This window comes from Amblyomma maculatum, chromosome 1 (genome assembly GCF_055883805.1).
Source record: "Amblyomma maculatum isolate TAMU_Amacu chromosome 1, ASM5588380v1, whole genome shotgun sequence".
NCBI lineage: Eukaryota > Metazoa > Arthropoda > Arachnida > Ixodida > Ixodidae > Amblyomma > Amblyomma maculatum.
This window is the reverse complement of record NC_139344.1, coordinates 288,234,206-288,256,525: the sequence shown is the minus strand read 5'-3', so window position 1 is coordinate 288,256,525 and position 22,320 is coordinate 288,234,206. Positions and strand designations below refer to the sequence as shown.

Below are 22,320 nucleotides of genomic sequence, written 5' to 3'. Positions count from 1 at the left end.
TTGGACTGAGCAATAAAAGTACGGACTTCATCCACGCGCAAAAATACATCAGAGTTCGATATGACATCTTCACTGTTCCCTGAAGTTTGAAAACCTTGTCTCGGTCTTTCAATATGATCGCGGGGCGGTTGATCTGCAGAGGCTGATTTGCTTTTTCCCTGTGCCGATCTCTTTAGAGAAAGCCTGCTCTCTTTTCTTCTTGGCACCTTCGATGGCAGCAACAGTCATCAGATCTTGCACAAACTTCGCAATAAGATAACCTGTGGCAAAAAAAAAAAACACCTTCTTGCATGCCCAAATGGCACGAATGACTGACCCACTAATGAGACACAGCACAAAGAAAAAAGGCAGGCCACAGGCAGCTAGGCCTGCTGGCTACTGCATAATAAACCACAGCTTTGTGGTGCCTGTGGTGGCGCTAAGAGCTGGCGCTAGATAAGAGTCACTGGAAAATTTTAGAGTACCGCATTTGTTTTCTGCGCGCCGCCGGCTCGCTTACTGGCTGATGCGCGTCACATGACCTCACGTCGCCATATCCCTTCCAAGGGCACGCGCGGAATACGTGTTTTGTGCTGGAATTCCTCTTTTTTTTATTGTTTCTCGCAGTGTACGCGTGCGAGATTATGTTGTGCTGTTGGGTGCGGCACCAGGCCTGAGGTAGGAAAGGTGTGTTTTCTGTTCCTGAACGAAAAAGAAGTGATCTGCATTGGTGATCAGTGCGGCTTCACAGAACCGACCAGCAAAAATGCGTGCCTCAAGGAACACCTTGTGCTGATACACTGGTTCATTGGTTTCAAATTAGTTTCGTTTAGTCGCGAAAGAAGCATAGGAAATACTCAACGTGAACACGGTGCGCCTGATCGCAACATGTGTTTACTTTCCATCGCAGTATATGTGTTTACCTTCTAGCACAGGAATATGCAGCATCCGTTTTACTTGCGGAATTTTGCAAAAACTACCCTCACGGTAAGGTAAATATCTAGTCAGCTGGCAGCAGATACATCTATATTCAGTTGTGCGATATCAAGCACTCTACTCGTGCATGAATGCGTATATGGGCGCGTGTTCGTGTGCGGATCGATGGCCGCGCGCACCTCTTCGTGTTTTATTTTTATTGTTAATGTAAACTTACATAAAACTTTATGCACAGATTTATTAGTTATTTATTTCTAGTGGCACGTTAAAGAAACCCAGGTGGTGGAAATTTCCAGAGCTCTCCACAACAGTGTTTCATAGTCTGAGCCGCTTCGGGATGTTAAACCCCATAAACTAAACCAACCAACAATATTTGTTGTGTTCGCAGCTGGCGACTTCTGGACAATGTGTGTCAACCATCAGTGTACGATGTTGATGTCATTTCAATTTTTGACGGCAGTTAATGAGTGAGGTTCTGGCAAATTGGCGGCACAAGGCATATGGCGATGAAACATCAGGCAATACCATGAAACAATGAAAAGTACAATATTCACAACCGTGCAGTGATAGCGATGATATAGTAAGCCAAAGTTTTTTTTTCTTCACGCTGAAAATGGGTGAGACCAGTGCTTTAGTTTTCCTTCGCCTAATGACTACACCGCAAGAAAATGTTAAGTTTGCGCAAAACAATATGCTTCAACAAAGCCTGCTTGGCGTAGTGACGGCGATACTAAATTGTATGTTAGTTTGTTTACGCTGTCTCGGAGAACCTGCTGCTTCACTTTATGCTGCTTATACAAAGCGATTCATTGTTTCAGAGCGTGCTAACGATCCACACCTCGCTCCGTGTTTTACCATGTCCGGCCCCGCGGCACCGACGGACGGCATTCTCCACGACTTAACAATATACATACACAAACGTTCCTGAGAACTTCGCTGACATGCTATTTTACACTCGGTCACTTTATAATGTTGTAACACCCTAGCAGTGCGCGCAGAAAAGAAGTCGATTCAAAGGGACGAGGATTTGCAATAGCAGGCGACCTGCAGTTTTCACCGATCCACCCACGCAGTTATTTTTTCCCCTCGATTGCTGACTACAGTATTATAGCGACCGCACAATCAGTGTTGGCACTGTCTGAATAAATGTGCCAGAGCCTTCCCGTTTTGCTGAGCTTAAAAACACGTCCCATGCCTACGAATGCGGTCACTCGCCGTTCAGACAGCGGCCGGGCCCGGCGGTCTGGAAGGGAAATGGCGCCCGCGGGCACCTTTGCGGTACTCTGAAAATCTTCCAGTGACTCTAGCACTAGATATGCTGATGATGATAGCTACAGCTCATGGACCGCACACATAGAAATGGCAGTTTCTGTTTGACGCGAGAGTTGCGAGCTGCGGCGCTGTTAATTTTAGCCGAATTCGTTATACTAATGTTCCTGGATTATTGAAGAAAAAATGAAATATGTACGTTATTCTGAAATATACACTGTATTGAAATTTGTAATTCTGGATTATTTTTACATTGAAAACAGGAAATCTGTTGGGGATTTAAAAAAAAAATTTAATTTAGAAAATTGGTTAATGTGGTGTTCGTAGTCTGTGTTAGTCATCATCCACTTTAAAAGGCCAGTTTTTTCTTTTGGTTGGGGTTGGAAGGATCCCTACAGGAGGGGTATTTCCCTCTCTCCACTCTGACGCCTGTCCCCTGTAGAAGTCGGCATGCTCATTCCAGTCAAACATGCTGTAACGCGCAAGTGCTGTCAGCCAAAGATATCATAAGTGTATGCCTACCACGAATGTACAGGGCTTTTAGGAGAAACTCTCTTGTTTCCCACGGCCAGAAAAAGTCTCAGTGCACAGTCTGCTGCTTTCACCTGCCATCAGGTGTGATGCCTTCGTGGCGTCCCCACGAACGGCGTGTGCTTGAGTCGGCGCACACTACCATGCTTGTCTGGAAGGGTGTTCTGCGTACGCAGCCAAATTTTTCTTCCATATAAATGTCTTTATGCACTCACTTACCTTGCGGTGAAACGCGAGCTTGTAGTACAGGAAGCAATCTACTTAGGAATTCCAGCTAGGCAGCCGGGCAGTGGGTCAAGCGTATCTCACTGCCAGACACAGATTACTTGGTCCTCGTCCTCAGTTATTTTTTTAAGAGGCTCCACGCATAGCCCAGCCATCCAACCGTTCCTAAATTATTGGGGCGAAACAGATGTCTGTCGAGACATAACAACAAACAATGGCGGCAGCAAGGACACTGGAAGGAGGCTCGCACTCGGTGACGGGGGCTAGGCGTCATGGTTCTCGCTCTCCCCGGTCACTGCATTGTTCGCAGGAAGTTTATGGTCGTCATGGAGAGGATTGCTTTCGGGCAGCTGAAAAGTCTCGTCACACTGTAATGAGATGCTTTATTGCCTTTTTCTCGCACCTCGCCGATACCCAGCTAAACTCTGGCACTGTGTGTATCTGTACGGCGAGCACAGCTGGCGGGTGTGGCGTTTGAGCTTGTTTTTATTATTTTATTACTGTTGTGTGAGTGATAGGGCTCTATGCCTGCTCTTCAAAAGGAATAGCTTAAAAAACGCTATGTTTGCGAGCAAACACATGAGCGCATTCTTTTCTCATACGAAGCCTGTGTATTGCGATCCACTGTGTATTGTTCGCGGGAAGTTTATGGTATTTTGGAGGACTGCTTTTGAGCGGTTGAAAAGTGTAGCGCGTGACAGGCTACAGTCATATATCACTGGCTAGCAACATGTATGAGCAGTTGCACGCAAGTAAACAAACTCGTGAGTGTGGTGTTTTCCTGTAATAGAGCACTGCCGGGCCACTGCCCAATAGCACCATCTGGTATGCATGATGGAAACTGCATCTGTTTCCGCTCTCCACCGTGACTCTTTCTGGTCGCCTCTGCTGGCCATGCACGCCGCGAATTGCGCCTTTTAAAAGCCTTCTATCTTCATAATGCCTACTAATCCACTTGGCAAGTGCAGTGTAATGGATGCATTTCAATTGTCAAGAAATTACTCTGTGGTGTCATGCCGTTCGTTTTCATGCTTCGATGATGATACTGCATCACCAGCTTGAAAAAACATTTTGCCGCTCATAAGCCTGGGTGCATGCAGAAAATATGTGGTCCCAAAACCTGTCTTACCCCTTGTAACGCCAGAGCTATTAAGATGGGAGAAAAGGAATGATTGCATCAGGTAAATGAATAAAAAATGATTCAAGAACTTAAGTTTGATGACTGTAGAATAATAGTTAATTAGATCCAAAAATGTTGAAATGGCACGGCCATCAATATAACCACGGGGACATGCAAACAGTGCGAACGTCAGAAAAGCATGAAAAAATGTCAAAATGAGGTTAGAACTGCTGGGCTTGTGTCGAGTTAGATTAGGAACATGTAATTAAGACTCATTAATGCCTAAGGTCACCGAAAAGGATATAATTTGCATTAAACAAAAAGCTGAAAACTAAAGTTGTGACGTCACATCGGCCGAAAGTCGTCGAAGCAGTGTGAAAATATCACAGAATGAGTAGAAAAATGCTGGATTTGTGTCAGATTGCGATAAAACTATGTAATTAAATAATTATTCCTTATGAACACTGCGGAACTTATAAATTGGGTCAAAATGAGGAATCGTGGATGATGACGTCACAACAACCAGAAGACATTGAAGCAGTGTGATTCTTCACAAGAATGATGAAACAACTTAAGGATACCTAATTAGTAACTAATTGGAATACACCAGGTTACTAATTAGTGAAATAACTTCATATAGGCATGCCTAGCAATAGATTCCCGCAAGGGGCGTCTACTAAAGCAGATGTTTGCGTGATATGTGCGACACCACGGACACCGAGCACTCGCGCTTAGCCGTGCGTGGCAGCGCCGTGTCTGGGGAACAGGGGATCCTGGTGGTTGAGCCAATGCCGAGCGTTAGAACCTTTAAGGCCCCTCAGTGGAGGCAACACACCACTTTGGCCCACACTTCCCATAGACGGCACGGGCTGACCCACCCGAGGGAAATCGGCAGTCGCCTTTTCCTGTCCTCCCCTGCATCTTTCACTTTCCCATCTCTTTTCTCACACTGTCCTGTCTCCTCTTCATTCTCCTCTTCATTTCTTGTTTTTTTTTTTCTTCTTGGCAGCAAGGGTTACCCTTGTGTGGAGTAGCTATCCTGAGTTGCCCATATTTGGTTATAGTTGTGGTGTACTGGTGGCATGGGCAGGACTTCTTGCAAGTTCCTGTTCCGCCTCCTCGTTGAGCTCCAAGGTGGGTGGCAGGCACAACTACCAAAAAAAAAACTTTTATGGATTATTTATCCCAAACAAGTGATTGCCCTCCAAACAAAAGTCATTTTTTTGTGAAAACGAAAGAGACATTTCCAAAGTTTCACGTCGTACATACTGAGGAACTTGAAAAACCTGCTCGAAAAATCTCTTCTTTTATTGTGTCAGAGTGTCTCACTAAAAACCTGGGCCCTGCATACAAAGTATCAAAACTTGCAAATGGTGACCTCTTGCTTGAAGTACAAACCAAGTACCAGTCCTCCAACTTGAAAAATATTGTCGCTTGGGGACATTCCCATCTCCTTCCCTCCCACCAATCCTTGAACATTGTAAAAGGAGTAATATCTGAAATAGACTTCATTGCTCTCACTGAAGATGAAATGGGCGAAGGACTAGCAGACCAGAACGTCATAGCTGTTCACAGAATAAAAATCCAAAAGGATGACAAGGAGATTCCTACAAAACATCTGGCTCTTACTTTCAATAGCTGCACCCTCCCAGAGTCAAATGAAATGGGGTACATGAAAATAAATCTCCGACCGTACATTCCAAATCCGAGGAGATGCTTCAGCTGCCAGAAATGTGGCCATGGTTCACGAAGTTGCCGTGGCAGCAAAACTTGTGCGAAATGCGCTGCGAATGACCACAACTATGACAACTGCACCGCAGTTCCACGCTGTGCAAACTGTGAGGGGAATCACCCCGCATACTTTTGGTCCTGCCAAAAATGAAAAGAAAAGCAGATCATAACACTGAAAACAACAAAGAACATCACATACAAAGAGGCACGCATGCAATACAACAAAACCAAGAACTCATTTCAGTTCACAGCAAAAAACCAAATCTCGTCGATGTGGTGCGACGGGGCAGGGCATCACAACGGCCGTTGGCACCTGCCCAGGCCACAAACGAGCCTGAGGTAGTGCCATCACCGGCCCCGGTGGAAGTTGCTCATTCTCCTCCACCACCCCCAAAACAGGATATGCGTCGCACACATGAACGCAAGCCAGGACAGCTCTTTGCTCTAGTCTTCATCACAGAGACAGCGGAGCTCCTTGTAACGAACAAGAACAGACAAGGCCCGAATCACGGGCCCTGGAAAAAACTTAAGTCTCCCAGCTTTCAACAAAATAAAATAGCATTCCTGGTACAGTGGAACTCTAGAGGACTTCTAAAGAATATTAATAACGTAAAAGGCATCCTAGATACACTCGCGCCAGTTGCACTGTGCATGCAGGAAACAAATTTAGGTTCCAAACACACAAATATACTGAAAAAACATCAGGTCTTCTGCTGAGATCGAGGGCAAGCAAGTAAGCTTTTGGGCAGTGTGGCCATCATATTGCAAAGTGGAGTTTAAGCTCAAGAACTGAAATTAAATACTCCCTTAGAAGCTGTAGCAGCCACAATAATTGCCTTTAAAACCCTTACTGTGTGTTCTGTGTATCTAGAGCCGAATCTTAAAATAACCTTTCATGATTTAGAAAACCTTTTTAGCCAACTAACAAAACCCTACCTGATAGTAGATTTTAATGCACACTCTCCTTTGTGAAGAAGTGAAAAAAGTGATACACATGGACAGCTTATTGAGGATTTTATTCTTCGTTCTAACATTTGCTTGTTGAACTCCTGTAAACCCACGTACTGCTCACCTAGCTCAGAAAAAATGAGTTTTTTAGATTTGGCTTTTAGTTCACTTTCCATTTTTAATGATTTATATCGGATGTTCTGAACAATCCATATGGTAGTGACCACTTGCCAGCAATAATCAGCTCATCATCCACACCATCATTCATGCAGACCAAGCTGCGACGGTGGAAACTTTACTTGGCAGATTGGGAGATATTTAATGTAGAGGCAAATTTAGAAAAACTTTTCTCGGGTGCACTAGTGTCGACAAAATAAAAAAGTTCGCGACATGCATTATCACTGCTGGACACCTCGCCATTCCACAGTCCTTGGGTGTGGTGCGACAAAACCACAAGATGTGGGGTCGTGGGAATGTAAGGAGGCCAAAAAGCGACAAAATAAAGCATGCGGTGTTTTCCGGAGGTACCCTACATACGAAAATCTTGTAGTTTTTAAAAAGGCAAGAGCTAAAGCTAGATAGGTTCGTCGCAACTCTGAAAAAAAGGATCCTGGCAGAGGTATGTCACATCAATAAATAGCTCAATGACGTCTAAGAAAATGTGGGAACAAGTTCATAAACTCAGTGGAAACTTTTTCCCCCTTCACAATTCCCATTCTCACAGCCCCTGGTGTTCAGACTAGCATAGAACAGGCCAATATACTTGGCAAACATTTCACACACATTTCAAGTTCTTCACACTACGCAGAAACATTCTTAAAATACAAAAACATGGCTGAAAAACAGACTCCCAACAAGTGGTAGCAGAAATTAACTGTATAATAGTTTTATTACACTCCAAGAAGTAAAGAATGTCCTAGCTGCTGGAAAACGGACTGCGCCTGGCCCTGACGAAATTCATTATGAAATGCTGGTTCATTTATCCGAATCCTCTGTAGAGGCATTTGTGAAATTTTGCGTTAAACGTTGCCAGGGTCAGTTTCCAATGGCGGCCTGTCCAGCGAAGCCAGGAATTCTTGGCACCCCCTGCTGCGTCACAGGTCTGACCGCCGCCGTGGTCAGTTGTTCTGCAGCCGCTGGTTAACAAAATTTGGGCAGAGTCTTGGAAACAAGCTGTTATTGTTCAGTTTCTAAAACCTAGAAAGCTGCCGACCTCAGCTGGCAGTTACAGGCCCATAGCTCTGACTAGCTGTTTAGCAAAATGTTTCGAAAATGTTTTGAACATCAGACTAACCTTTATTTTAGAATCTAAAACTTCTTAATATTCATGTGGTTCTAAAGCAGGATGTGCAACAACCGACCACTTAGTGGGCCTTGAAAATAATGTCCGGGAAGCTTTCATACACAAACAACGCTGCCTGGCTGTTTTCTTTGACATGGAAAAGGCTTACGATATGACTTGGAGTTTCGGGATCCTACACGATGTAGCAGATTTAGGCACCCGGGAACGGAAGTTCAGTGTTCTGTAGGACTTTCTATCAGGTCGTTCATTTCAGGTACGGCTGGGTACCACCTTGTCAAGGAACTTTGTTCAGAACAGGGTACCCCAGGGGCGCATTTTAAGCACAACACTATTTATTGTAAAAATGAATTCTATTAGCAAAGTAATCCCAAAATCCATTATGTTCTCGCTGTATGTCGACGACCTTCAAACAGCCTGCACGTCCTCAAGCATATCAATTTGTGAAAGACAAGTACATTTAACACCAAATAAACTAGCCTTATGGGCTGATAAAAATGGGTTCGAACTTTCCCCACAGAAGACAGTGGCAGTAATGTTATCGCTGAAACGAGGTATACAGCTCTATCCCAAGCTACACCTAAATGGGATTGAGTTGCCAGTAAAGAGTGAACTTAAATTTTTGGTAGTAACGTTTGACAGAAAACTGCCATTTCTACCTTAAATCATCATCATCATCAGCCTGATTATACCCACTGCAGGGCGAAGGCCTCTCCCATATTTCTCCACTTAACCCGGTTCTGTGCTAGCTGCATCCACTTGACCCCTGCGAACTTCTTAATCTCATCCGCCCACCTAACTTTCGCCGCCCCCTGCTATGCTTTCCTTCCCTTGGAATCCAGTTTGTTACCCTCAGCGACCATCGGCTATCCTCTCTTCGCACTACATGTCCTGCCCATGTCCATTTCTTCTTCTTAATTTCCACTAGAATGTCGGTAACATGAGTTATTTCTCTGACCCACTCTGCACGCTTTCTATCTTTTAATGTTACCCCTACCATTTTTCGTTCCATAGCCCTCTGGGTTGTCCTCACCATAGCCCTCTGGGTTGTCCTCAACTTAAGTAGAACTCTCTTGCCTCCACGTTTCAGCCCCATAGTTGAGTACAGGCAAGATGCAACTGCTGTATACTTTTTTCTTGAGCGATACCGGTAAGCTGCTAGTCATAATCTGTGAGTACTTGCCAAATGCACTCCATCCCAATCTTATTCTTCTTGTTATTTCCTTTCCATGGTCCAGATCTGCGGTTACTACCTGTCCTAAGTAGACATATTCGCCTACTACTTCCAGTATTTCGCTACCTAATGTAAACTGCTGTTCCTTCCCGAGGCTGTTGAACATTACCTTAGTCTTCTGCATATTGATTTTCAAGCCTACCTTTCTACTTTTCCTGTCTAGGTCATCAATCATTATTTGCAGTTCATCCCCCGAGTTGCTTAGCAAGCCAATGTCATCAGCAAATCGCAGATTAGTGAGGTATTCTCCATCTACCCTTATCCCTAACTGCTCCCATTCCAAGTGTCTGAATACTTCCTCTAAGCAAGCTGTGAATAGTACTGGGGAGATTGTGTCTCCTTGCTGAACACCTTTCTTTATGGGAATTTTGCTACTTTCTTAATGCAGAACTATGGTTGCTGTGCAGCCACTATATATGTCTTCCAGCACTTTCACGTACGGCTCGTCTACCCCCTGATTTCGCAATGCCTGCATCACCGCCGAGGTTTCAACTGAGTCAAATGCTTTTTCGTAATCAATGAATGCTATGTATAAGGGCTGGTTATATTCCGAGCATTTTTCTATCACCAGGTTCATGGTATGGATATGATCGATAGTGGAGTACCGTTGCCGAAGACCTGCTTGATCCTTTGCTTGATTGCAGTTTATGGTTGTCCTGGTTCTGTTAGCGATTACCTTAGTAAATACCTTATACGTAACAGAGAGTAAGCTGATTGATCTGTAATTGTTAAGGTCCTAAGGGTCCCCTTTCTTATGATTGAGGATAATGTTTGCGTTCTTCCATGGTTCCGGTACCGTCGATGACACCAGGCACTGCGTATACAGGGTGGCCAGTTTTTCTAGCACGATATCCCCCCCCGTCCTCCAGCAAATCTGTAGTTATCTGATCCTCTCCAGCTGATTTCCCCCTTTTCATAGTTTCTAGTGCTTTCTTGACCTCGTCCTTCGTCACTGGTGGAACGTCTGAGTGTTTTTCCCTACCGCCAATCTCATTACGGTCCTGACTACTTTGCAGCGGTGGCGGAGCGGTAGTACATCCGCCTCGCATGCAAGAGGACCAGGGTTCAAATCCCGGTGCCGCGCAATTCTCCACCGGATGAAAAAAAATAAAAAAATCCGCGTGTCGATGGAATTGCATAAACAGGTTTGGGGTGCGACCTGATGCCGGTGAACACCTCCGGCAACGCACTCCCTCTCCAGAACAGGAGTTGGCCACCCTGGTGCAGTAATTGGCTGCAACCTCCTATGATAAGCTCCATAAAACCCCGTCCTTCAGTCACCAGCGGCTGCGGAACAACTCACCACGGCGGCGGTCAGACCTGTGACGCAGCAGGGGGTGCTAAGAATGCCTGGCTCCGCTGGACAGGCCGCCATAAAAAACTGACCCTGGCAACGTTTAATGCTAGAACCCTAGCTAGTGAAGCTAGTTTAGCAGTGCTGTTAGAGGAACTAGAGGGCATGAAATGGGAGGCATATACTGTACTGAAGGATGGGCATGTACTGTGTCACAGAATACGGATACGGTCACAGAAAAAACACCTCTGCTAACTGATAATGCACTTCGAAGACATTTGCAGAGAGCTGGAAATTCTGGACACATTGCCTGATACTGCCCCAAAAACCGCCCCCTGCCCCCATGGTACAAACTTCCAACAGTCTGTGACCTCACTCCAACAAACTTCAACAAATGCCAAACTGCTAAAGAGCATATAGTACGAGAATCTCGCACAGTGAAAGAAAGGTACAGTAATTGGGGAGAACTGGGAACAAATAATTAGGCTTCCTCAGTGTGCATCAATCTTTACAGCTGAATCCGATGCTATCCTGACAGCTGTAGAAAAAATAGTGAATGAAGGCATTGAGAACACATCTGCACGGATTCAGTGAGTGTACTCAAGGCTTTAAATCACAGAAATGCTGCCATGCCTCTACTTGGTGACATGATACAGTGAAACCTCGTTATAACGAACAGTTAAAAAATCAGAAAAGAGATCACTATATCCATAATTCGTAATATAAAATTTCATAGAAATTACATGCAAGAGCAGCAAAATTGAATCAAAAGGCACAGCAACTCTGAGGGTGCTTGCTTAGGTCACGTCCATTTATTTACGCGCAAAGAACTGCATTATCACGGCCTGCTTTTGAAGTGAAAAGCTTCACTAGGCTAGTCAACACAGAGTCTGGCGTGCGTGTGATCACTTTTAGCTACAGCTGCGCATGCGCTAACTCGCTGAGTGACGTCACTAGCGCAGGTGCCTTTAAGAGGTGCGTGACTCCTCTTGATTAAAAAAAAAATTGTAGTATCCATCCAGGAATCGAACCTCCATCTTTTCGATCCCCAACCGAGCGCTTTACCGCTGCGCCACGCCACGGGTCGTGAACGGTCTTCATAATTCCGCTTGTCTACCGGGAGGATAGCGGGATTCCGCGAATGACAAATACTGCGATTGGCGCGGAATTTGAAAATACCAATTGAAAGTCGCTCAATTAGGGTTACGTCAAGGATGTAACGTCACCCATCTGCCATCAGCTATGAGGATCAAGAGGGAATGAGTGCGCTCCAACGCCGCCGGCCGGCACTTGCCTTCTGCGAGTGACAGATGCTGTGCCTTTCCTTTTCTGTAAACGAATTATAGAACGCCGGTGAACTTAGGCGCGCTAGACATGGAAGCCAAAAAGAGTTTTGCTGCTGGAGAACAGCGCAGAAGACTGGAGAAATTAACTTCTTCTGACCCCCAGGTAGTCACTGCTTTTCGCTACGTATATTCAGGTATAGCAGAGCTAAGCCATCATTCATTTTTTGTGTTGATCGCGTTCCATATCGCGTCCTGTTCCACAGTTTTCAAACATTCAACAAGGGCAAACCCACTGTCCTCAATAGCACTGCAGTAGCGGCGCAGTAAATCCAATGCAGCAAGCGCTTCTTGTGAAGTCGGAATGTTCTCATCGTCTGCAGGGGCAGCCTGAGCATTGTCTGCGGGATGTTTAGAGACTTCCACAGCGATTTCAGCGTTCGTCAGTACAGCCGTGGTCACTGCGATGTCGTCGCCACCTACAAAGTCTTCTACAGTCATTGTTGTGGGCATGTCACCAGCAAGACGCGAAAAATCGTTCCAGGCCTCATCGAGCTCGCGTAGCTCTGCTTCTGCTTCGTCGGGATCGTCACTTGATACACGGGCCTCTGCTGGAACAAAACCTGCGTGCTGAAAGCAGTTGGCAATCGATTCGCCTTTCACGCTGTCCCATGCCGCTTTAATGCTCCCAGCAAGTCGATCTTCAAGTCCTGCTTCATCCGAAGCTTCAGGAGAAGAGTGTCAATCAGTCTCCTCTTGTAAACTGCCTTGAAGGCTCTGATGACGCCCTGATGTAAAGGCTGCAGCTTGGCTGTAGAGTTAGGCGGAAGAAAGCAAACTTCAATGTTATTGAGTGCTACATCTGTGTTGTGTGCGGTACAGTTATCAACGAGGATGCACACTTTGCGACCCTCGCGCACAAGCTCGCAGTACCAAGCATGCAGCCACTTCGCGAAAAGTTCACGCGTCATTATTTGTTAGAAGCATACTTTACGGGGAGTATGCGGCCCCCTTTCCTGCATAATCTCTTGATGACAAAGGGTCGCAGCTTCGCAATGCTGTCCATGTTGGCGGCAAGCAAAACAGTGATCCGGGCCTTTCTTTGCTTCCCACCATGGCACGGCTATCCATGCGCATCAAGGGTATGCCTGGGTAGCATCTGCCAAAATAGGCCCGTTTCGTCTGCATTAAAGATGTCCTTAGGCTGATATCTTGTAAGGATGTGCTGCCACTCCTCGTCCAACCACTTTCTGATGGTCTCGCAGTTAACCGTCTCGCTTTCGCCAGAGATCGTTTTGCCTACGATATCAATGCATGCCTTGAACCTTTGCAGCCATCCGGAGCTGGCGACAAAGTTTTCGGCATCGAGGATGCAGGCAAAGTCTTTCGCTTTTTGTTGAAGCATCGGTCCCGACACTGGTATGTTTCGAGCTCTGACATCCAAAAACCATTTGTAGAGCACTTTCTCCACGTCGCTGAACGCAGGGGGCCGAAGACACTGTGCACTTGTCCGCATAGTCTCTTGTGCTTGTGCCTTGATGACAGCTTTGTTCTTCAGAATGGTATTCAAAGTGATCTTTGTTATGCCAATTAGTCCGCAAGAACGCACTTCTTTTCACTGTTCTCCACACGTTAAATTAGCTCGAGCTTGGTCTTTAACATCAGTGCTGCTCTTTTTTTCACGTTCACCGCCACAGCACTACGCACACTAGCACGACCACCGACGCAGCCTCCACAGAGCGCTACGACGGCCACGCCGCGGCTAACACTAAAGGACAAAAGCAACATTCAATCATGCCGCTGCTAAAGGGGCGCTGTCAGCGATTGTGAGGTGCAAACGATTTCTTTGGCTGTCAACTCTCAATGCCGATGTAGCATCTGTGGCACTGTCAGCGCCTGCGAGGTAGTCCTGAACGTTTGCTACACTGCACGACACACTTATAGTGCAACGAAGCCTGCCTCCTGCTATTAAAGTGAGGTAGTGCTTGGCGTCACAAAGTTCGTTATATCCATTTCATGCCGAACCACGTTCGCTATGGGAAGTTAAAAATACATGTGTTTGACAAAAATATTTCAGAAGAGTTCGATATATTCAATAATTCGTTATATGCGTGTTCATTATAACGAGCTTTGACTGTACATAATGTAAAAATGATCTTTGATGTCTACCGAGAAGGCATTTAGGTTGCAGTCATGTTTAATACTTAAATAATCTATAACCTTTTCTGAGCCATCGATCACAAAGGGGTCATCAACTGTTAGCAATTTTAACTTATCTCTAAGAAAAGTCGCGAGCAATTTCTGCCATGACTCCTTTTCGGATGCGATTACACGGAAAGGTATTCCAGGCGTGCTTCGTCCCGTTCTTTGCGCTGTTTTTTCTTCATTAGGTTGTGAAGACTGCGAGATCTTTTCCAGCACGGCACATGCCTGATAGGTTTGTGGAACCTTTACGGGAGCATTATTAGAAGATAAGGTGGGTACCGCTCAGCTGGGTATAGGCGCATTCAGGTAAGGAGCGCAAAGAGCGAGGTTTCCTTCGGTGCGTCCAAGCAATCAATCATTGAAGTTGCTCATACATGGCCTTGCGATTTTGCACCCGTTGCTACCTCGTCATTTTACATAGCCCTGTCTTGTTTGGGGATGCACATTAAGTTGGAAATGAGAACGACGAAGCTCTTGTAAGAAAACACATTTCAGAACACTGTTTTCTCATGAAGATATGGGTGCGGAGGAGCTGCAGCTTGGCTTTCAACATACGTCAGCCGTCAATTCACTAAACGTGTATTGTGACAGTACAATAAAAAGAAAATGCTCTCCACGTCTGCTAAATGTCGTATGACTTAAGCAGCATTCTGCGCATATTTCACTTGGTCTCTAGCACAATGGCCCCGTCAGTGCCTCATATGCATTGCAGAGCTTTGCAACCGCGTTTCGCTTATTGTTCTTTTGTCTGGCGGTAGCTGTGTACTGCTTCACCCTTTCTATAAAATTCTTCGTTTCCCCAAGGTGCCACGACTGGCATTCAAAGCAGGATTTGGTAAGCAGCATTCTGCGCATATTTCACTTGGTCTCCAGCACAATGCCCCGTCAGTGCCTCGTATGCATTGCAGAGCTCTGCAACCGCGTTTCGCTTATTCTTTTGTCTGGCGGTAGCTGTGTACTGCTTCACCCTTTCTATAAAATTCTTCGTTTCCCCAAGGTGCCACGACTGGCATTCAAAGCAGGATTTGGTACACCAAGCTTTGGGCTCATTTTTCACAACAATGACCTTTCTGGCGGGGCGAGAGGCCTGAGACGGAGGTAGTCGGCTAGGGCATTGTTCGCTGCCCTTCCTTCCCAGGAATATGCGGGCCGAGGTTTCGCTGAGGGCCATGTAGTTTCTGTTAATAATGACACACACTACTTTTCAAAATGCCTCACTGTAACCAAAGCAAGTTGTCATGCCAAATCTACGCTCCCCACAACGGACTGTATCGTTTGTGGGCGTATCTGGTACGGATACATGCGGTAAAAATCCCGATGGTCATTCATGTGGAAATGGCATGCGATAATGACATTCACAAAGCCTCATCGGCAGCTTCCCGGTCTTCAGAATGTCGTCACGCGACGTCTTGGCCAATCACGGGCGGCGGCGCAACCCGCGGTGAGCCCCATCGCGCGGGCTGCGTATTTCTGCTGAAAAAAACGCTATTTCTGCTTTCTTCTGCCTAATTTTAATCTGATATTCGAGTTTGCAGCATGAAAAATTATGGCTTTCTGCTGAAAGCCCAACTTTTGCAAAAATTGCTGCAGTGTCCCTTCAAGTTGAGAACAACCCAGAGGGCTATGGAACGAAAAATGGTAGGGGTAACATTAAGAGATAGGAAGCGTACAGAGTGGGTCAGAGAAATAACTCAAGTTACTAATATTCTAGTGGCAGTTAAGAAGAAGAAATGGGCACGGGCAGGACATGTAGTGTGAAGAGAGGATAACCGATGGTCCCTTAGGGTAACAAACTGGACTCCAAGGGAAGGAAAGCGTAGCAGGGGGCGGCAGAAAATTAGGTGGGTGGATGACGTTAAGAAGTTTGCAGGGGTCAAGTGGATGCAGCTAGCACAGGACCGGGTTAATTGGAGAAATATGGGAGAGGCCTTCGCCCTGCAGTGGGTATAGCCAGGCTGCAGCTGATGCTGCTTAAAAACTGGTATGTGAAACTTATCTTACAGTCAAGCATTGCTGATGTGCTGAGAAGAAAAAAATGCTGCCAAGATTCTAGTTCTCAAATGTGACAGCATGGACCCATTGTAAAACCCATAAATACAGGTCTTAAACAGTGGGCTCATTCAAACCTTGGTTGTGAATTCTGTACTTCAGTCGGTATAGTGTTGAAAGAAAATTACATTGGTGGTAGGATGCGATGTCCTGCAGGTTTGCAGCACTGATTTTTGTGGTATCTTTTTTTCCATGCATCCTGTTCCAATAAAGTGTAATAAAATCTGTATAAAAAGAGATTTGAGTCCTTGTACTGCAGAAACCCACTGTTTTTCCATGTATCATCAGTGTTGGCCAAGAATGCTAACAGCAAAGCATTATTGCCAACACAAGGATGCAAAGGTATTAGCTGTTGGAGGGCTTATTAGTGCTTTCTGCACAGTAGACTTTGCTCAGTCAGGGTGCAAAATCAAATCTTCCTTTTTTGCCTGTTCTGATTTCAACTGATAGCAGAAACATGTGAGCCAAATGTGTGGTCTTTGCAGATCCTGAACCTGAACCAGGCATTGAAAGATGGCAAGTCCCCTGTGCAATTGGTGCAGATGCCTGCAGTCATTATGGAGCGCAGTAGCCGACGGCCAGGTGCACGGGGACGGATAAAGTCCCTGAACGACAACTTCATCCAGAGCTTCCAAAACAAGGCCCCTTTCTTCTCCTGGTGCTGACACCTTTCTGCTGAGCCTGGGGCTGCAGTTGTTCAAAGCATGCTAGGATTGTCCTTTGTCTCTGGAGGTTGTCTTTTTTTTCTTTTGGCTTTGGTGTAATCTTTAACACAATAAAAACCAATGTCTGGCTGTTCGTGGGAGTGCAGAAGCTCGGCGTGCACGCATTTTGAGTTTTTTTTGTGCTTACATGGTGGAAGAAGTTAAGTTGTTGCCAACTGCTAGTCACTTCAGATGTCCTGTGGATTGTGCTCCAGAGGACTCGCTTTACTTTCCAGTGTGGAGAAAGTAGTTGGAGGCAGTTTCTTGGCCCATGAAAAAAAAAAAGCTTGGAAATGCAATGAATTTCTGCAGGGTGAAATTCAGAATGAAAATGATCTGTTTCAGATGCTGAGCTTTTACTGTTCATATCTGTTCAGCTTAGTTTTATAGTGTGTGAAACTGCTTTTGATGCTTAACAGCCTTCTTTGCATGCAAAAGGCTGTGTGCTCTGAAGTAGAATCTAGTATAAATCGGAAATTCTGTGTGCTGCTCCATTGGATGCCTGAGTTACTTCAGCTGTAGCTTGTATCGGAGCCGGCGCATGTTTAACCGTGTGGCCTTTTGTTTAGGACCAGTTGCCTCTGTGAGGTGTAGCTTCATGAAGAAGCCATTATAGACCAGGCACACACACATCTTGCAGGCATTTGTACATGACATTATCATGCGTGGAAGAGAAGCTGCTGTAGAAGCTTTACGCATGTGTGTTACTTTCTGGTCTAAAAATACAAGCAAATTCTTTATGCGAAGCCAAAGAACTGTTTATAATTGAATGTGGTGGCATTGTTGGGTGATATGGGCTGCTGCTGCACCTTGCTGCTGTGCAGTGGAAATAGGTGTAACTGACTGTGTGTGCTTGCCAACATAGCTGTAGCCTGCGCCTGTGGTAATGTTGAGGTAGCATGCCTTTGTTGCTACTTCTCTCCTGCCAAGTAGAAGGGCGCTGCCCTGACTCACTGCATGCAGCTCTTTTGTGTCAATGGATGATCTTGATGGCAACTGTGATAGCAGCTGTCGGAAAAGCAGAACATACACTTTATCTATGCCTGCAACTTGTGCAGCAAATGGCAAAAACCACTAACTATAGAGCACTACCATGTTTTGATGTTTTGCTTACCTATTTGGTTGGTATATGTTTGGTTTTCTTAATATATTTCTCGGGGGAAAATGAAGCAATGATGAAGCAAAACGAGTGATTTTTTAATGTATTTTGTCACTGAATTGCTGCTTTCTGAGCATTTTTAAATTTAGTCTAATTACAAGATGCAGTTTTATTGCAATTTTTGTTAATTTTGTTAATTGAGGGAGATTTTGGTGTGTTAACATTTACGGTAAAGAACACATGGCTCACAAAGTAAAAGATGCGCATGTCTTGAGAAGGAACACACTGTTTTTATTTTGCTAAATATGAAGTTTCTTGTTATTGAATAAATGTATGGACCCTGTGGTACTGTTTGTTGAAATCTTTTTTAAACACACACACTAGTTTGTGGAGAGCAACTCATCAGTGTGTGTCCAGCTGAATATACAATTTGCAGAATGCTGTAAACCGTTTGAAGAGAGTAGTTCCCACTGTGAAATGTTGAGAGACTAGGATGTCCATTTCTGGCCGTAATGGGATGTGTGTGCAATGCGAACTGCTGCTGGTTCAGCTTCTGTACGAATTTCACTTGAATTAAGCACCAGTATTTGGTATGGATACCATCTGTACTGAAGCCATGTGTGGGGAAGTATAAATGTTCTCTGATTCATTGGCAGAAAATAGACATATTTGATGCACATTGTTGCCCCAGGCCACAGTTTTTCTCTAAGATGTATTGCTTTGGGTGGGCAGACGGGCAGGAAATCTATTTTAACAAAGGAATTCGGGGCATGCAGCCCCCAGGTTTTTGCACAATCCCAGTGCATTCAAATGTTTGTTCTTCAAAGTCCATAACACTCGTGGCACTGCTGGTGGCAATTTGCATGATCGGGACATTGGAGTTCAGTAGGGTCTGCCATATCTTGAGGTATTCTAGGCCCCTTGGTGATGGGTCCTCTAGGCAGAGGGAGGGGACATGGAGGGAAGAGAAAAGGTTGGCTGCTTGGTTTGTGGGGTTTAACGTCCCAAAGCGACTTAGGCTATGAGAGACGCCGTAGTGGAGGACTCCGAAAATTTCGACCACCTGGGGTTCTTTAACGTGCACTGACATCGCACAGCACACGGGCACCTTGCTTTTCGTCTCCATCGAAAAGCGGCCGCCGAGGCCGGGATTCGATCCCGCGTCCTTGGGAACAGTAGTCGAGCGCCGTAACCACTGCGCCACCCCGGCGGGTGCAGGGTACAGGAAAAGGTACAGGAAGGAGCAATTGTAGTGGAATAAGGCAATGTGGGAGGGGAGTATGTATGCCTAGTCTCTACACAGAGTTGCGTGTTATTTCTAGGGAGGGGTGAGGAGGTAGAGAAGGCATGAAGCTCTCTATGCCTGACTGCTCGCTTACCGAGTGTATGCGCTCCATTGTGAACCCTGGCTCAGGAGCCACCAGAGTCCAGTTTAAGGGGGTATAGTAGGGTAAATCGACCGAAACGATTTTTTCATCTCATTACTAAAGAATATTGTACACTGCAGAGCACAACCGTACAGTGGCGAGCGCACAGGAATGCTCAAAGCCATTGAAAAATGGCGCCGAAAACCGTGCCTCCTGGTACTTACACCCTCAAACATGGCCGACTCGAGGATTTGTTAACATGTTTTTCACCATCCTTATTCTTTGTATGTATGCACATCTTTGTAATATATATATGGCGAACTCAATTAAATCTAATTTCTGCCATTTTAACGATTTGCAATTCCAAACCTGCTAAATGCGCTCTTGTAGTTCATTGAAAATGGGAATCGTATCAACAAAAGAAATGATGTACAGGGTCTCATCCAAAGTAAAATAAAGCAGTCCACCGATCACTGGATGGCTGAAATACACGATGCCACTAAAGGTGGACCAAGCAAATTCTGGAACCATATAAGCTGGCTAGGTACAAGGAATCAAAGAAAGCAGTAACGGATTCGAGATGACGAGGGAAATTGTTTAAAGGGAGACAACGCTGTGAACTACATTACATCAGTTTTAGTCGAGTCATTTAAGAGTGATGGCAGGGTAATTCCGTAAATTGGGGAGCAACAAAGCAAGATCGCTGGATACAAGGCAGCTGAGAACTGACCAATCTAAACAGGGAAAAGGAAGAAAAAATATTCCTAAAAGCACATCTACAGGAATAGATGAAATTCCAATCATGCTGATTAATGAACTTGGTCCAAGAAGTAAGGAAATGTTGTTAAAAGCTTTGGAAATACAGTCATAATGAATAAGCAAATTCCGGACAGCTGGCAACAGAGTAAAAAGAATTTGATTTATAAAGGGAGAGAAGATAGAATGCACTTAAAATCCTATAGGCCGATTTTAATCACATCTGTTATATACAGGTTGGTCATGCAGGCGGTAAAATTAAAAATGCAATCATGGGTAGAAAGTAAGAAGATACTCTGAGAACTTCAAAACGAGTTTAGAAATAGTAGGCGCTTAGATGATAGCGTGTTCGTGCTTACCCAGTGCATTGAAATATCTGGAGTGGAAAATAGACCTTTGTATTTAGCCTTCCTGGACATAAACTGGGCGTACGACAACGTAAACTCGGAACTCCTGTAGAATATAAGAAGGTATCAGTCATGAGATAACAGATTTCCTACAGGAAATATACCGGGATAACAAAATAGAAATTACATGACAAGGGATAAATAGGAAGCTGTCAAGGTATGCAAAGGATTAAAACAAGGGTGTTCTCTATCACCACTGCTGTTCATGCTTTGTATGATAAATATGGAACGGGAACGGAGGCTACAAGAAAGTAATCTAGGTTTTAAAGGACAACTCCAGAGGTATTTTGACATTCGAATATTCTAGTAAAAATTTTACCATAGGTTCTCTCTGTCCTGACGCATTCTACAAAATTTGGGTGCCGTACGATAATCCGTTCATGCGCATCATCATCATCAGCCTGACTATACCCACTGCAGGGCGAAGGCCTCTCCTGTATTTCTCCACTTAACCCGGTTCTGTGCTAGCTGCAAATACTTGACCCCTGCGAACTTCTTAACCTCATTCACCCACCTAAATTTCTACCGCCCCCTGCTACGCTTTCCTTCCCTTGGAATCCAGTTTGTTACCCTAAGCAACCATCGGTTATCCTCTCTTCGCACTACATGTCCTGCCCATGTCCATTTCTTCTTCTCAATTTCCACTAGAATGTCGGTAACTTGAGTTATTTCTCTGAGCCACTCTGCACGCTTCCTATCTCTTAATGTTACCCCTACCATTTTTCGTTCCATAGCCCTCTGGGTTGTCCTTAATTTAAGTAGAACTCTTTTGGTTAGCCTCCACGTTTCAGCCCCATAGGTGAGTGCAGGTAAGATGCAAACTATTGTATACTTTCCTCTTGAGCGATACCGGTAAGCTGCTAGTCATAATCTGCGAGTGTTTGCCAAATGCGCTCCATCCCAATCTTATTCTTCTTGTTATTTCCTTTTCATGGTCCGGATCTGCGGTATACCTGTCCTAAGTAGACATATTCGCCTACTACTTCCGGTACTTTGCTACCTAATGTGAACTGCTGTTCTTTCCCGAGGCTGTTCCTTAGTCTTCTGCATATTGATTTTCAAGTCTACCTTTCTACTTTTCCTGTCTAGGTCATCAATCATTATTTACAATTCATTCCCCGAGTTGCTTAGCAAGGCAATGTCATCAGCAAATCGCAGATTACTGAGGTATTTTCCTACCCTTATCCCTAACTGCTCCCATTCCAAGTCTCTGAATACTTCCTCTAAGCAAGCTGTGAATAGTATTGGGGAGATTGTGTCCCCTTGCCTAACACCTTTCTTTATGGGAATTTTTTGTTACTTTATGCAGAACTATGGTTGCTGTGCAGCCACTATATATATCAACCAGCACTTTCACGTACGGCTCATCCACTCCCTGATTTCGCAATGACTGCATCACCGCCGAGGTTTCAACTGAAGTCAAATGCTTTTTCGTAATCAATGAATGCTACCGTATAAGGGCTGGTTATATCCCGAGCATTTTTCTGTCACCTGATTGATGGTATGGATACGATCGATAGTAGAGTATAGTTTCCGAAAACCTGCTTGATCCTTTGCTTGATTGCAGTCTAAGGTTGTCTTTATTCTATTAGCGATTACCTTAGTACATACCTTATAGGTAACAGACAGTAAGCTGATTGGTCTAATTTTTTAGGTCCTTAGAGGCCCCTTTCTTATGAATGATGATGTTTGCATTCTTCCATGGTTCCGGTGTCGTCGATGACACCAGGCACTGCGTATACAGGGTGGCCAGTTTTTCTAGCACGATATCCCCCCCCGTCCTCTGTAGTTATCTGATCCTCTCCAGCTGATTTCTGCCTTTTCATAGTTTCTAATGCTTTCTTCACCTAGTCCTTCGTCACTGGTAGAATGTCTGAGTGTTT

At 45.0% G+C, this 22,320-nt stretch overlaps 1 protein-coding gene across 1 annotated transcript in view; it reads left to right on the top strand.

Annotated features, from left to right (window-relative positions):
* Pi4KIIalpha (phosphatidylinositol 4-kinase II alpha) overlaps nt 1-18,252 on the top strand; it is an 81,289-nt gene extending 63,037 nt beyond the window's left edge. The window contains exon 9 of the mRNA XM_084591567.1: nt 16,590-18,252. Coding sequence (XP_084447693.1) covers nt 16,590-16,769 — 180 coding nt within the window. The 3' untranslated portion in view covers nt 16,770-18,252. The remainder of the gene's footprint in view (nt 1-16,589) is intronic.
* The last annotated feature ends 4,068 nt before the right edge of the window (nt 18,253-22,320 follow it).